Source organism: Fukomys damarensis, unplaced genomic scaffold (genome assembly GCF_012274545.1).
Source record: "Fukomys damarensis isolate Sample0158 unplaced genomic scaffold, DMR_v1.0_HiC HiC_scaffold_25, whole genome shotgun sequence".
NCBI lineage: Eukaryota > Metazoa > Chordata > Mammalia > Rodentia > Bathyergidae > Fukomys > Fukomys damarensis.
This window is the reverse complement of record NW_022900937.1, coordinates 31,942,268-31,956,953: the sequence shown is the minus strand read 5'-3', so window position 1 is coordinate 31,956,953 and position 14,686 is coordinate 31,942,268. Positions and strand designations below refer to the sequence as shown.

General features: G+C 57.1%; 2 protein-coding genes across 3 annotated transcripts in view; one reads left to right on the top strand and one right to left on the bottom strand.

Moving 5' to 3' along the window:
- The window catches only part of Atp6v1c2 (ATPase H+ transporting V1 subunit C2), a 23,638-nt gene extending 21,513 nt beyond the window's left edge, over positions 1-2,125 (top strand). For both annotated transcript variants that reach the window (XM_010629052.3, XM_019208162.2), the window contains 3 exons: positions 190-287; positions 1,748-1,880; positions 2,006-2,125. In XM_010629052.3, the coding sequence (XP_010627354.1) occupies positions 190-287; positions 1,748-1,880; positions 2,006-2,095 (321 nt within the window). In that variant the 3' untranslated portion in view covers positions 2,096-2,125. The remainder of the gene's footprint in view (positions 1-189; positions 288-1,747; positions 1,881-2,005) is intronic.
- On the bottom strand, positions 2,093-11,020 carry Pdia6 (protein disulfide isomerase family A member 6). The gene is made up of 12 exons (XM_010629056.3): positions 10,809-11,020; positions 9,002-9,059; positions 8,709-8,835; positions 7,326-7,432; positions 7,028-7,158; positions 6,711-6,825; positions 6,289-6,429; positions 5,405-5,489; positions 5,253-5,325; positions 3,858-4,016; positions 3,414-3,510; positions 2,093-2,912 (listed from the first exon to the last, which is right to left on the bottom strand). The coding sequence occupies exons 1-12, from the start codon at positions 11,018-11,020 to the stop codon at positions 2,844-2,846; spliced, it is 1,374 nt and encodes a 457-aa protein (XP_010627358.2). The 3' UTR covers positions 2,093-2,843.
- Positions 11,021-14,686: the final 3,666 nt, after the last annotated feature.

The following is a 14,686-nucleotide window of genomic DNA, read 5'->3' as shown; positions in this document are numbered from 1 at the left end:
CTGCCGGCTGCCGGCCGCCACCCTGGGCCTTGGTGTGGTGGCCCTTCGCATGTGCTGGTGGCTGTGTGGGACGCCATGGTCCTGAGCCTCTCTCCCCGGTGCTTCTGCAGCTCTTCGGTGGCCCCTCCACCTGAGTCCTCCCTGCCCTGGTGAGCAGCCGGGAGGGTCACGCAGTCCCCCTCTCCACAGGGCCCACTGCTGCGCTGGCTCAAGGTGAACTTCAGCGAGGCCTTCATCGCCTGGATCCACATCAAGGCCCTCAGGGTGTTCGTGGAGTCTGTGCTCAGGTGCGGGAGGGGTGTCCGCCGGGTGGGCTGGGACCTCCTTCCTGCTTGGCTCCTGTTTCTTTCCTTTTTTTTTTTTTGGTACCAGAGATTAAACTCGGGCCCTTGTGCTTGTGAGGCCGGCACCAGAACCACTGAGCTACATCCCTGGCCCTTGGCTCCTGTTTCTGCGGCTCCAGGTCTCCCTGGCTCGTGGGTTAGACACCAGCCTGGTGGCACCTGCCTGCGATCCCGGCTCTCTGGGAGGCTGAGGCAGGAGGTTTACAAGTTTGAGACCAGGGAGAGGTGGCAGTGTCCCAGCCAGGCATTAGTTCCCAGTGTGGTGCAGGCACGGTGGCGATGTCGGGACCTCTGGAAAGGAGGAGACAGGACCCAGCCCCCCAGGTGGCCGCCGAGATCAGGGAGCAGCTGGGGAGCAGCTGCTGCCCCACGGAGTCTCTTCCCGGGTGTAACAGAGGTCCTGGTTGGCCCCCGGGTGGTCAGCAGTGACTGGTGGGTGGCCAGCCTGTGCTGGGGGTTGCATGGGGAAGTTAGGGCACCGCCCCTGTCCCCAAGCCCGGCCTGGGCTGCCACGTGGGATGGCTGCATGGTGTCCTAAGGGTCCAGGGTGTCAAGGAGAGCCCCATACCAAGGGGAACAGAAGGTGGGGGCAGTCGGGCCCCTCCCCTCCCTGGGAACCATCCTGTGTACCCCATGTGGCTTATGCTCTGTGCACCTGCGGTCACCCCACGTTCACTGCCCCCGCCTTTGCTGATCTCACGGGAAACTGTGTCCCTGGGATTCTTTGCATGCAGTGAGTGGGGAGGTTTTGGAGTCAGGGTCAATTGTGGATCAGGTGCCCAGGACTCAATGGCCATGGTAAAGCCAGACTTACTCCCCGCAACCCATTTTTTGAGATAAAGTCTCACTATATAGCCCAAGCTGGCCTTGAACTCAGCGATCCTCCTGCCTCAGCCTCCCAAGTGCTGGGATTACAGGCGTGTACCACCACGCCCTGCATTGTTCCTTGCAGAGAACAGCAGAGCTGGGTCTGCCATGACTTGCGATTGCCAAATTCAGTCCCACTGCCTCTCTCCAGCATTAATGCTCCCGGTGGAATGGTCGTTAGTGGCCCAGGGGTGACCTCTCTGTCTTGGTCACGGCTGTCACCACCAGCAGGGTCAGCCTGTTCCATCCAGACAGAACTGGTCATTAGTCTCACCTGTGACCTTGGCATTTTGCCTGAGTTTTTCTTTTCTTATTCCTGTACCGGGGATTGAACCCAAGGCTTCTGCAGAGCTGCACCCCTAGCTCTTTTAAAATTTTTAAAGACGCTGAGAAAGGGTCTTCTAAGTTGCTGCATAGGCTGGGCTTGAGTTTAGGATCCTCCTGCTGGCACAACAGGGTGCGCATCACCCCCGCTTGCGTTCCCTTCCTTAGAGCTTCCCTTTTCCACCTCCTGCTCCTCACTGTCCGTCCGGCAGGTACGGGCTGCCGGTGAACTTCCAGGCCGTGCTCCTGCAGCCCCACAAGAAGTCCGCCACCAAACGCTTGAGGGAGGTGCTGAACTCAGTCTTCCGGCATCTGGACGAGGTGGCAGCCGCGAGTATTCTGGATGTAGGTGCAATGCTGTGTGGCCAGCTTCCCTCACACATAGAAAGCACTGGCCGGCCTGCTGGGAAAGCCCACCCATCCCCACACGGGCCAAGGGTGCGGCAGGAAACCCGTGTCTCCTCCCGCAGGCAGCGGTGGAGATCCCGGGGCTGCAGCTCGGCAGCCAGGACTACTTCCCCTACGTGTACTTCCGCATCGACCTCAGCCTCCTGGACTAGGGCCCTGAAGTCCTGCGGCATCTCCAGGACGGAGACCTCACGGGAGTTGGTGTATTTATTTTCTAAGTTCTAATAAAATGCTCGGTCTTCTGAGCCGTGGCCTCTGTTCTAACAGATCCGACATGGCGCTGTCCTGAGGTCCCACGTGTGAGCCGCCTGTGTCCCTGGCGCTGTACGGACACCGAGCACTTGGGTGTCCTCCCTTGGGAGTGGCCACTGCACTGCCCGAGACAGTCCAGGACCCGGGCCGGGGACCTCAGGACCCCCGCGGGCTGCCACGGCCCACACGGTGGCCTCTGGACGGTGTAGGTCTCATGGGAGGGTGAAGACAGCAACTTGAGAGCCAGGGTTCAGATGTAATTTACTGGCTCAAGGTCAGACTTTGATGTGGGCACTAATTTCATGTTTATCGGCACTGTCCAAAATATTGTTTTATTTTTTAATGGAAAAAGCCATTGATATTCAAATGGAGGAATCACATTTTAAAAACCCTACATGTAAGAAACAGCCTCCGGAACATTCAAGCAGCTTTCAGTCAGAGGGAGGGAAAACCGTTTCAATAGCCTGGTTTTCTTCAAATTATGTGCAGAGCACAGCCGACCCACTGCTACAAGTCACAGTTTTCAGTGTTTTGAGACGGAGGTGGAGATGCAGGCACAGTGCCTTCCAGGCCCGCCGGTCTGGGGCGAAGGCTCGGCAGCCTCGCGGCCAAGGGTGCTGCTCGCTCCCAGGAAGGAGCCGGCGGCGCTCATAATTCGTCCTTCTCCAGGTCGTCCAGCTCCACGTCGCTCAGGTCGATGTCATCTTCCACAGGTAGCTGTGGGACCGAAGCCACCATCAGAGGACGCCAGAGGCCACGAGTCTCCTTTCAGATGGCACCCAGCCCACCAGCCACCCCTCCCCATCCTGGCCCCTGCTGTGCCCTGGGACCTGTTACCCATGTGGGAAAGCCCAGGTCCCGAGTGCTGCGTGGCTTTTTGGGTTATTTCTTTAGTTTTCTGAGACACTGCGTAGCCTGGCCTGGCAGTCACGGTGATCCTCCTGCCTTAGCCTCCCAAATAATGAGATTACAGGTGTGCACCACCATGCCTGGCAGAAATTCTGATTTGAAATCTAGTTTCATGTTCCTTGGAGACAAAGTAAATGGACTTTGGGTCGAGGCTCAGTGGAGGGGGAGCAACTGGACAGTGACATCACCAGTGACCTGAACTGGACGCCTGCCTAAAAATCGAATGCGGCACTTCTCAGGTGACGAAGATGACACAGGAGCCGGTCAGGTCCAGCTCTGGGGGACCTGACCTCAGGCCTGGGCACTCACCTCACCGTCCTTGCCGTCCCAGGGCTCCCTCGTAGCAATGGTGGGAAAGGTGCCACCACCCACTGGTGCTGTGGAGCCACGCCCGAAAGACAGCTCCCTGGGGAGACAGCACGACAGCGTGTCAGCAGGAACACAGGGACAAAGAGGAGGAGGACCTGGTGTGGATGTGGGGGTCTCTCGGGGAGGTGCTTGGGCCTCATATCCCTTCAGCCTGGGCACCAACGAGCTGTGTACCTGTTCTGAGAAGTGGTCTCACTAAAGCATTAAGGGACCCAGGCTAGGCTCCAACTTGCCACCCTCCTGCCTCAGCCTCCCAGAGTACTGAGATTACAGGCATTCACCACCACAGCTGGCCTACCGCCTGGCTTTACACACCTAGCTTCAAACCAAAAATCACAACAGAACCAGACAGATACTGCGCTGACCACTGACAGCGCAGATTACCTGAGGAACTCGTTAATGCCCTGCTCGCTGAAGGAGCCCTTGAGCAGCGCGAACTTCATCTTGCGTGCATTGATGGCAGCCATGGCCGGGTAGCCAAACCCTCCGATGCCCAGCGCGTTCTCCAGCTCGGGCTGGGCAGCTGCCTCTGTCCACAGCCACCTGCGAAGGAGATGCCATCAGGACAAAGGTGTCGAAGATGCATCCAGAGAGCAGATCTCACAAAATCCCCAGAACAGGCCGCTCGATTCCTAAGACAGCTTCATCCTTGGACCCCAAGACAGTGCCCACTGCATGAATTATTCCCGGGCTTAGCCTAGGGCCCTGGCACCTGCTGGTTTACTGCCCACTCGTGCATCTCGCAGGCACGGCAGACGGCTATGCAATCACCGGCCAAGGTCACCGAGGACAGAAATCAGCAGGTCTGAGGAGCAAGATGAGCCGGAAGGGGTCAGTCCAGGGCCCCGATCTCCTTTCTCCAGCTACCGAGGCAGCAGGGTCTCAAGTCAGCTCACTGAGCGCTTGCTGGCCTGCTGGCCTGCAGCCTGCAATGCCCCACCCTGTCTGTCCCAGGGACAGGGCCTCCAAGTGGGGCCTGGCAGGGGGTGGCAGGCACTGTGCATGGTCTTCCTGCCCGTCTGGTGCCCAGACGAGCGCCTCTGCTCACACGGCCTGGCTTCCACCAACATGCTGCCGCTTTGGGGTAGCTACAGTAACTCTTCCTTTAAGATGCTTTTTCTGGGTACTGGGTCATAGTGGTAAATGCCTAACACAAACCCCGGATGCCGTGAAAACTGGGATTCCTGAGAAGGTGTGCTGCGGAAGACGCTGCTACTGTGTAGTTAGACATCCCCAAGCCTCACGTTCAGAGCTGTGGTTCTGGGAGGTGACTGGGCCACGGGACATGGGAGAACTCACAGCTCAATGTGCCGTAGGAGCTGGGGCCTGGGTGCTGGGAGTCACTGGGCCGTGACCCACAAGTGTGTGTTTATTTTATTTTTGGTTGAGCCAGGGTCTTGCTATGTAGCCCAGGCCGGCCTTGAATTCACTGTGTAGCCTCCCAAGTGCTGGGACTGCAGATGTGCACCCCCAACCTGACTCAGCTGAAGCCTGCTCTCTGCTTTCTGGCCGCCATGAGGTGAGCAGCCTTCCTCCTCCAGGCCCTCCCGCCATGACGTTCCACTGAGCCCACCGGAGCTGTGAACCAAATTAAACCTCTCTTCCTTTAAACCGGACCCTGGCCATTCTGTGACTAATGCACAAGAATCTTATAAATAAGAACCATGCCTTCCTTCTTTTCCTCCTGGATCACAACTGTTCTCTCAAGGCAACACAGGCCCAAGGGTATGATCTGCAGGCCCGTTTCCCTCCCCTAGAGACAGCAGGCTCCCTTCTCACCCCCACATCTTCTTCTTGTATTTGTCTGCCAACTTCAGGAGAACTTCCAGGTAAGAGTTCCTGCCTGCTGCTCCTATGGACAGAGACACAGGGTGTGAGAGGTGATGGGGTCCCTCAGGAAGGGTGCCTGGCGTGCAGTGGCCCCAGCTCACCGGTGTCCAGGATGTGGGGCAGCACAGCCACCACACACAGCTGGTGCTCCTCGCAGGTCTTCCTGGCCACATCCTCACTGATTATCTGTGGGGAGCGGGGAGGGGGTGGTTGGAAGGCTGCAGACACAACGAATCCTAGGCTTAGCTCCACATTCCTGAGACAGAGTGGGAGAGACACAGGCCTGCACCCAGAAGCCCTGACAGCGAGTCCCTAAGACCAGACTCCCGTACTTTATCCCTCTCCAAGACCAGACTCCTGTCCTTTATTCCTCAGCCCCGTGCCCATGGACAGTCCCCGAAGTAGCTGTGTCTCTCACAGCCTGGCCTCTCACTTGCTCACGTGGTCATACTGCATGTGCTAGACGTCCACACAAGCTCAGGGCTCCCTATACCTCAGTTTCCTCATGAGTAAAACTACCCACACTGCAGTGTCCGTGTGAGATTTTTTTTTTTTAAGACAGGGTCTCACTGTGTAGTTCAGGCTGGCCTTGAACTCCTCCTCCTGCCTCAGCCTCCTGAGTGCTGGGATAACAGGTGTGCACTACCACACCCAGTCCCTGTGAGAATGTGAGGAAAACCTGCATGAAAGCACCAGAGCAGTGCACCTCCTGTGATCAGGTGCTCTGCAAGTCTGCTGTTGTTGAGCACACACCTGAATGTGGGCAGAGTGCGCTCTATTTTTTAGAAACTTAGTAAAACTAGGAGCGGTGGCACAGTACTGAACCCCAGTACTCTGGAGACTGAGTCAGGAGGGTCGCAAGTTTGAGGCCAGCCTGAGCTACATGGCAGGACCCTGCCTCAAAACACCAGAGGAGAGCCTGACCAGAACACACAAGGATGTCACCTCCTGCTTTAGGCCCCCGCTCCAGCCGGACGAGGCCTACCTCCAGCAGCTCCGGGGGTGGGGCGTTGTCAGAGAACAAGTCCAGGGCCCGGGAGAGGATGTCGGACCGTGTCCGCCCGCCGTCATAGTCCACAGGGGCCTCGCCCCGCTGAAAGATCTTGATGGTGGGAAATCCCCTGATCTGGTGACAGAGCGCAAGGTTACGTGAACATACCACAGGAAGTCACTCTGAGCCTAAGCCACCAGAGGAGACACCACGCGACAAAGCCCACCCTGCGGCCCATCCGGGGCATGCGGCCCTCCAGCTGCGCCAGGCCCTGGGGTCTAATGACACAGCCAAGCGCCGTAACCAAGGCCGGCTAACGGAGTCCGCGGGGCAACTCACACAAGTTGGGACAGTGCAGCTTCCAGGTATCGACCCCGTCTCTAGAGCCGTGACCATCAGGACCTAACGGCACTCACCCCGTAGCGTCCGGCCAGGACCTGGTTCACGGTGGCGTCTACGGCCGCTAACTTCACCCTGCCCTGCGTCTGCTCCTTCACCTCGGTGGCCGCGGCAGCCCACTCCGGCTCCAGGCTGGACAGGCGGGAAACGAGTGCGTTGCACCGGGACTGGGCCCCTGTGCGTGTCCCCGCCCAGCCATGTCCTCCGAGAGACCCTGAGGAGCGCCACGCAGGAGGGACGGCACGGTAGCGACGTCCACCTTCCAGACCCCGTCCGCCCCAGCCCGACACCAGACCGCCCCTGGGTGGCCACGGTGCCCGGAGGGAGCGCTTACTTTTTGCAGTGTCCACACCACGGGGCGTAGAACTCCACCATCCACACGTCTGGGCTGTCCAGCACATTCTCGTCGAAGGTGTCATCCGTCAGCTCGATCACGTCCTTCTTCCCTGAGCCCTCGCTCCTGCCCTGGCAGCAGACAGCAGGCATCAGAGCCGGCGGACACCGATGCCCAGTGTGTCCGTAGCCCACAGCCTCCTCCCCGTGGCCCCGTGAGCAGTGGCCTCCGCCGGCTGTCACGGTCAGGGCTGAGTCCACCACTGTGAATCGCGGGGGTAGGAGCCACCCCGCCTCACCTGCCTTCCCGAGCTGTGGCCCCCAGCACGGCCCCCCAGCCGGTCCTTCACCAGCTGCCGCACGGCACTGAGCGCGGAATCCACAATGGCCTCGGCGGTCCTGCCACCTGTGGGGACAGAGGGTGTTGCGGTCTGTCTGCGTCACCTGGGGGCGCTGGGGCTGACTCCCCAAAGGCCAGGCGCGGCTGTGCCCCCGTGACACCCGCGGGGGCCCTGCTGCTTGGCATCTGACTGTTACGGCAAAGCTGTCACAAAACTGTTCCAAAGCAGGAAAGCAGACGCGGACTGAGAAAGACAATCGATCATCTCCCAGTAGCCGGCACCTGGGCATTCAGCGGACAAATGACGCATCCCGGTCCGACTCCTCAGAAGCTGCCCCGGCAACACCGGCTCTGGACCCTGCACGTGCCGTTTCCGTCGCTCCTCTGTGTCTGACACAGGCGCATGCGCAGACCTGACCTGCCTGTCTGGGGCCACAGGCAGTGACCTGGCCGGCAGCCTGGAGCCGGAAGTCCCTCGCTCACAGCCGCCATGACTCCCGGCAGACACTCAAATGCACTCATCCAGGAAACGGGGGGTTTGGGGCACCCTCTGTCATCAGAGACATCAGAGAACAGTGAAGGTGAAATGCGAACAGCCGGGCATGACCATGCACACCTGCCATGCCAGCACCCTGAAGGCCGAGGCAGGAGGATTGCCTGGAGTTTGAGTGAGTCAGCCTGGGCACCATAGACCATAGAGAGACCCTGTCTCAAATAAAAAGTCACACACTGGGCTGGGGATTTAGCTCAGTGGTGCTGTGCCTGCCTTGCAAGTGCAAAGTGCTGAGTTCAACCCCCAGTATGGGGGGCGGTCACGTTTCTATGTATGTTTACAAGGCGTAAACCTCCAGGGGCAAATACCCTGGTGATGCAGACAGATGCTAATCACCGACTTTCAAAGCACACGTTCATCGTCTTTGCCCTTCAGATCTTCGCTGATGACTGGGCAGTCAATGACACTGCTGTGTTCTCTCCAAGGCCACATTAAAACGTCTCCACCTGCCGGTGCTTCAGTGTTCGGAACTAGGGCAGGTCTTATCTCTCATCTACAGATGAGGAAATTCAGGCACGAAAAGGCTAACGAGTTAACAGAATCCTAGGTTCTTGCCCAGTGTGGTGGTGCATGGCTGCCATCCCACCACTCCCGGAGGCTGAGGCAGGAGGATCCCAAGGTCCAGCCCAGCCCAGGTAAATTAACAAGAATCTGCTCAAAATAAAAAAAATTAAAGAACTGGTGGTGTAGCTCAGTGTGAAGGCCCTGGGTTCAGTCCCTAGGATGTTTAAAAGCAAACAGAACCCTAAGTTCTCACCTCTAGGAGCAGAGTAGTAGGGGAGTCCTTACCCTGATAATCTTCTGGTTTGTTTTTGTTGGCTCCGAAGATCTTGATGGTAGGGAAGCCCTGGACCCCGTACTGGCCGCCTAGGGACTGGTGTTTATCTGCATCGACGGCACCGACTTTCACGACATCCTGTGGGTAGAGAAAGCCACGACCTGTGTTCCCCCAGCTCCAGGACCCAGCACCCCCACTCCCCAGAGCCCAGAGGATGGTGCAGGAGACAGCAGGGAGCAGGGGCAGTGGACACTCCCGGCCCCTCCCACAGCCCCACGTGAGCCGAGCAGGGGCCGGCACTGACCTTCAGCGCGTTCGCTGCTTTCTTCCACTCGGGCGCCAGCCTCTGGCAGTGACCGCACCTGTGGGAGAAGACGGTGACAAGGGACAGCTGAAGCCCTCACCTCCACTGTGGTCCTCGATGCGAGACCTCTGCGGCCAGCAAGGGGATGAGAACTGGGAGTAGGACACAATCAGGCCGCAGCACGGGGGCCTCGCAAAACCTGGGGGACTGCAGAGGCCCAGGCCGTGGGCACTGGGTAAAAAGGACTGGGACGCGGCCTGGTACAAGCCCCGGGCTCACTCCCAGACTGCCTTAAACAAAACAAAATAAAAAACCCACCACAGAAGCACACAGCCCAAAGGGAAAAGCTCGAGACACCCCACAACAATGAACGTGAGCCCGGGTTTTAGCTCAGTGGTTCCCCTGCCTGCCTCGCAAGTGCAAGGACCAGAGTTCAATCCTTGGTTCAAAAACAAAAAAAACCCAAAACAAAAAACACCAAACCACAACTAGTGTGACAATGAACATGAGTGCCCACCTGGGTGTCAGGGGAGAGCGGACAGGAACACAAGGGATAAAACAAGTCTTGCAGGGACCGATATTTTTTAAAAAGTATTACAAAATACAATGCAGAGAAGCCCTTCAGAGCCTGTCACATTCCCGTGGCTCACAGAGGGCGCAAGCACAAGGCTCATTTTGCTGCTGCACAACACCCAGTTTTATTTTTTTTAATTTATTAAAAAAATTTTTTTTGTTTTTTGAGGCAGGGTCTCCCCATGTAGCCCATATTGGCCTTGTACTCACTGCAATCCTCCTGCCTCAGCCTCCTCGAGTGCTGGGTCACAGGCGTGCGCCACTGTGTGTGGCTTGTGATGCTGACTTATGCAGAGCACAGCAGCTCTGAGGGGAGCCCTGGGCACACCCTGTGACCGCCTTCAGGGGGTTTCCCCAGGGAGCCCGAGACTGGGGTGATGCCGTCCCCTTCTCTTCCACGACAACCGAGACTGAAGGGTGCCACACCGCGCCCATGGACCGCTGTCCGACGGGTTAGTGTTTATGTGGTCCCAGGACGGGACCAGGGTCCCCAGCCGAGTCGCCCGGGCCTCACTGTGGCCCAGCAGCTGTGACAGCCGGATGCCTGTGCGTGGGCATCGCATGAAAGCTCCGGCAGGCTTGGTGGCCTGCACACCGGAAGCCTGGGGTTTGTGGCAGGGTCTGTGCGATCTCAGGACAGGGAAGCAGCTGTGCTCTGTGCTCCCAGTCTGCCCTCACCAGGGTCACAGGAGTCCCCGCTCTCTGGAGCCCCTTCCCCACCCGCGCCGCCAGGGAAGCACCTTGTCTGGTCCTGCAGCTCTCAGAAAAATCGGTGAACCGCCCATGACTTAAAGCCAAACTTGTAGCTGGGCGTGGTGGTGCGCACCTGTAACCCCAGCACTCTGAACGCTGAGGCAGGAGGATCCCAAGTGTGAGCCCAGCCCGGGAAATTTAGTGACTCGGTGAGACTGTCTCAAAGTTAAAAAAAAAAAAAAAGGGCTGGCAACGTAGCTCAGTGCAAAGGCCCTGGATTCAACTTTTTCCGGGCGTGAGCTCAGGGAGCAGCTCAGCTTCCGGCCCACAGCGGGCTGTGCGCTCCTCTCCTCTTGGGACCTTGTGGCCGGCCGGTCTCACGCACACTTCCGCGGTTTCCGCCCAGCGGTCTCACTTGGGTTTCGGGCCGGGCTACACGCGGCCTCCCGGTCTCGCAGCAGGGGTGCGATCGCTCCCTCCGCCTGCACTCTGCTCTCCAGCCTGCGTCACCCCCCCGGCCCCCCCGGCCTCCGACACTCACCAGGGCGCGTAGAACTCCACCAGCCACAGACTGTCGCTCTGGATGACCTCTCTTGCGTGGGGCGTGGGGCGTGGGCTCCCTCCCCTGAGCAGTTCTCTTGGGACTGCCCCTGTGTGAGGACAGCCCCGGGGAACTGGAAGGTAGGTCACCTGCAGCGGTGACCCTGGGCCAGCCGCACGGCATTCAGGATCCAGCGACCCAGCACCCGTCATGTGGTGGCATCATGTGAACAGTGTTACAAAGGGTGGACACCAAGACCGGGCGTGGGGCGTGGGCTCCCTCCCCTGAGCAGTTCTCTTGGGACTGCCCCTGTGTGAGGACAGCCCCGGGGAACTGGAAGGTAGGTCACCTGCAGCGGTGACCCTGGGCCAGCCGCACGGCATTCAGGATCCAGCGACCCAGCACCCGTCATGTGGTGGCATCATGTGAACAGTGTTACAAAGGGTGGACACCAAGACCCTGACGTTAGGTAACATGAATGAGACGCGTGGTTTCTCCAGGCAGGAAACCAAAAGTGAAAATAAAGAGCAAGATAAAGGTTAAATAATAGGAAGGAGGGAACAGGGCGGTTGGGAGAGGACTGAGGTGCGTTATGTCCATACACCACTTCCTCAGGAGGAACGGGGTCACTGTCAACTGCAAACACTGGACTAATAAAATCAAATCAAGAAACAAGGGAAAAACAGGCCGGGGTGGTGACCGCCTGTGGATGGCAGACTTGGGAGGGTCGCATGAGTTCCGAGGCCAGCGTGGCTACACGGTGAGACCTTGCCTCTAAGCAAAATAAGATAAAATAAAGGGAGGACACTGACCCGTGGTATCGCTAACAGCAGTTTAGCCACACTGAGGGTCAAGTACGTTTTTGTTGGCTACTCTGGGATTTTGGCAACTTGTACCGGGTAACAAATTCTGCATGTATTACTACTACATTAACGCTCAAAGGTGTTCTGAATTGGCAGTACTTTCAAGATTTCAGCACATTTATACTTAATAAAGTTTATTTTTCTTTTGGTTTTTTGAGACAGGTGCTATGTAGTCCAGGTTGGCCTCAAACTCATAGAGAGCCTCCTGCCTCAGCCTCTTGAGTACCAGGATTACAGGGGTGCACCACCACACCCAGCTAGTTTTATATATGAAATTGTATAACCTCTTTCTTTTAAACCATTGTTAAAGTGAATCAAAAGCAAGGCTGGCCTGTCTTCTAACAGTGTCTATGTGCATCTGAGCCATGTTTTCAAATGCTGACTTTTCTAAGCACAGCTTGGAAGACTTTAAATGGAACTTCCTGCAATAACTGAGCAGCCAACTTCTGGACGGGAAGTGCACCCATGTTAACTGCCATGTGGCCAAGTCCCCATGGGATGGCACTTTCCATCTGCAAATCATTTTCAAATGCATTATATCATTTGATTTTTTGCAGCATTACTAACTGGAAAGCAAGAATTCCTATCCTGTTAGTAAGGAAGCCAGAGCTGGGCCCTGGGGCAGCACAAGGGCGAGCATGAGAGGGCCGACTGCGGGCTCCCTGTGAAGGTGGGGGAGCAGACACTAATGCAGCAGGAGACCAAGACACGGAGGAGTCTGGGCAGAAGGCCCGGAGAGGACGGGAGCCAGGGCAGCGACGGAGGACCTGTGTCAGGGTGACCCCTCAGTACTGTAAGAGGTGGGAGGCTGAGGCAGGAGGGTCACTGTGAGCTGGAGGCCAGCCTGAGCCACACAGTGAGACCGTCTTAAAAAATAAACAAACAGGGCCAGGGATGTAGCTCAGCGGTGCTGCGCCTGCCTTGCAAGTGCAAGGTCCTGAGTTTGATCCCCAGTACCAACCAACAAACAAACGTTGGGAAAGGATGGAGGTGCCACCCAAAAGAGCAGCGACACATGGCCACCTGAGAGATGTGCCCTCGGTGTGACCGAATTTCGAAGACCTTGCGGGACAGAACATGATCCCCTCAGTCCTTTCCATGCTGATTATTTCCGGGATGCTCTTGCACCTCCTGGTAAATGTCAGCCAGGGCCACTTCATCACTGGACCCATTCTGAGAAAGCCGCGCGTAGACACCGTCAGCCTTGCAGGGACACTGCTCGGTGAGGTCACACGCATATGTTGCTGACGGGAAATGCTGCTGTGCGGTGTGCGACGGCATGAAGCTTAATTTTAACAGTTTGCCTTTGCCTTTTTTTCTTTTCGGTATCGGGGATTGAACTCGGAACCACTGAGATACATCCCTGGTCCTCCCTTGATTTTTAAAATGTGGTTATTAGAAAATTACTTCATATTAAAAATATATTAAAAAATTACTTCACACATAAAGTTTTCACCACACTTCTATTGGACTGAGCTGCTCAATTACTTTTGCTGCAGTAAGGTGAAGCACAGTAATCTGAGCCAGGTGGGGTGTGCAGGACTGTAACCCCAGCACTCTGGGAGGCTGAGGCAGGAGGATCCCAAGCCTGGCCAACTTAACAAGACCCTGTCTCAAAAGAAAAAACAAGAAAAGGGATTGTAGCTCAATGTGAAGACCAAAACAACAACGACAACAACAAAAACCCAGCCAAGCAGGACCAAAGCGGAGCTGTCCTAACTGTGTGAGCCTGAAAGTAGAGATGCTCTGGGAACCCTCTTTGACACTTGCTATTTTTCAGTTTATCTTTTTTTTTGGTCAACTTGCTATGAACTAATACTGATACTTGCTCAGCACACTGAGTCTATTGTGAAAATGTCCAAAATGGGCATCTTCCATGTAAGTGACGATGGGCTATTTCCTTCCTGTTCCAGATGGTGGAGCTGGGCTGCTAAATCTCCGCGAGATTTTCTAAGGGGGATCAGGGAGTGTGGCTAACGTCCGAGAGAGCTGTTCAGTTACCCTTTAGACAGCACAGCAACACATAAGATCTCTACATGGTAGAGGAGGTGGTGCACACCTATCATCCCAGCAACTGGGAGGCTGAGGCAGGAGGATCGCTACAGTTGGAGGCCCGGACCACACCCCCCTTCATGATGACACCCGGTAATGGACCATAATTTTGCACGTCGGGAGGGTACAGACTACCGTACAGGGTTACCGACAGGGTAACACAGACTTTGGTCATTTTTTCCTCTGGTAACACTAATGGGCTTTTCTGTGTGTGGGGGGCAGGCAGAGACGATCTCTCTTCGTAAAGCTCAAACTGATCAAACTATGTAGCCCAAGCTGGTCTGGAACTCGCAGTGATCCTCCTGCCTCAGCTTTCTGAGCGCGGGGGTTGTGGGCGTGCCGCACCACGCCTGGCCAGGTGACGGACTTCTGTTTGCCTTCGAATCCTGCCCAGCTCTCTCCGGAACCTCCCTCCTTACACTCGGCCACAAATGGAAACCCTCCAGATTGTTTCTCACCTCAACTTGAAAGGAAACGCGACTCCGCAGGGTTAGAAAGAAATCAAAAGAGCTTCCGGTCAGAGGCGTGGGAATTCTGACAGCTAGAAGCGGCCAAGCAGCGGCCCCGAACTCGGGCTCCGTGAGGATGACGAACGAGGCCGGCGCTGACCAGCTCGTCCCGCTGCTAAAATTCCCAGGGCCCGTGGCCTCGGGAGCCGGCACCTCGTGGAAAGGGGCCGAGCGGGCGGCGGGCGCTGCGTTACACTGGGCGGGTCAGGAACAGCACCGAGCCCCTGGGCGCGCGTACGAACTCACACCCTTCGGGAGCTGCAGGACCAGGCCCTGCTACTTCGGGCGGTCTGTCTGGAGGTCCCGCGGATGGAACCCGGGCCTTCCCACCGGGCAGCCCTTTCGTGCCCGGAGACGGGGCCTCGCTAAATTGCCTAGTTGCTCAGGCTGGGTTGGAACTTGGCGACCCTCCTGCCTCAGCCTCCCGGTGCTGAGATCACAGGCGCCCCCCCCC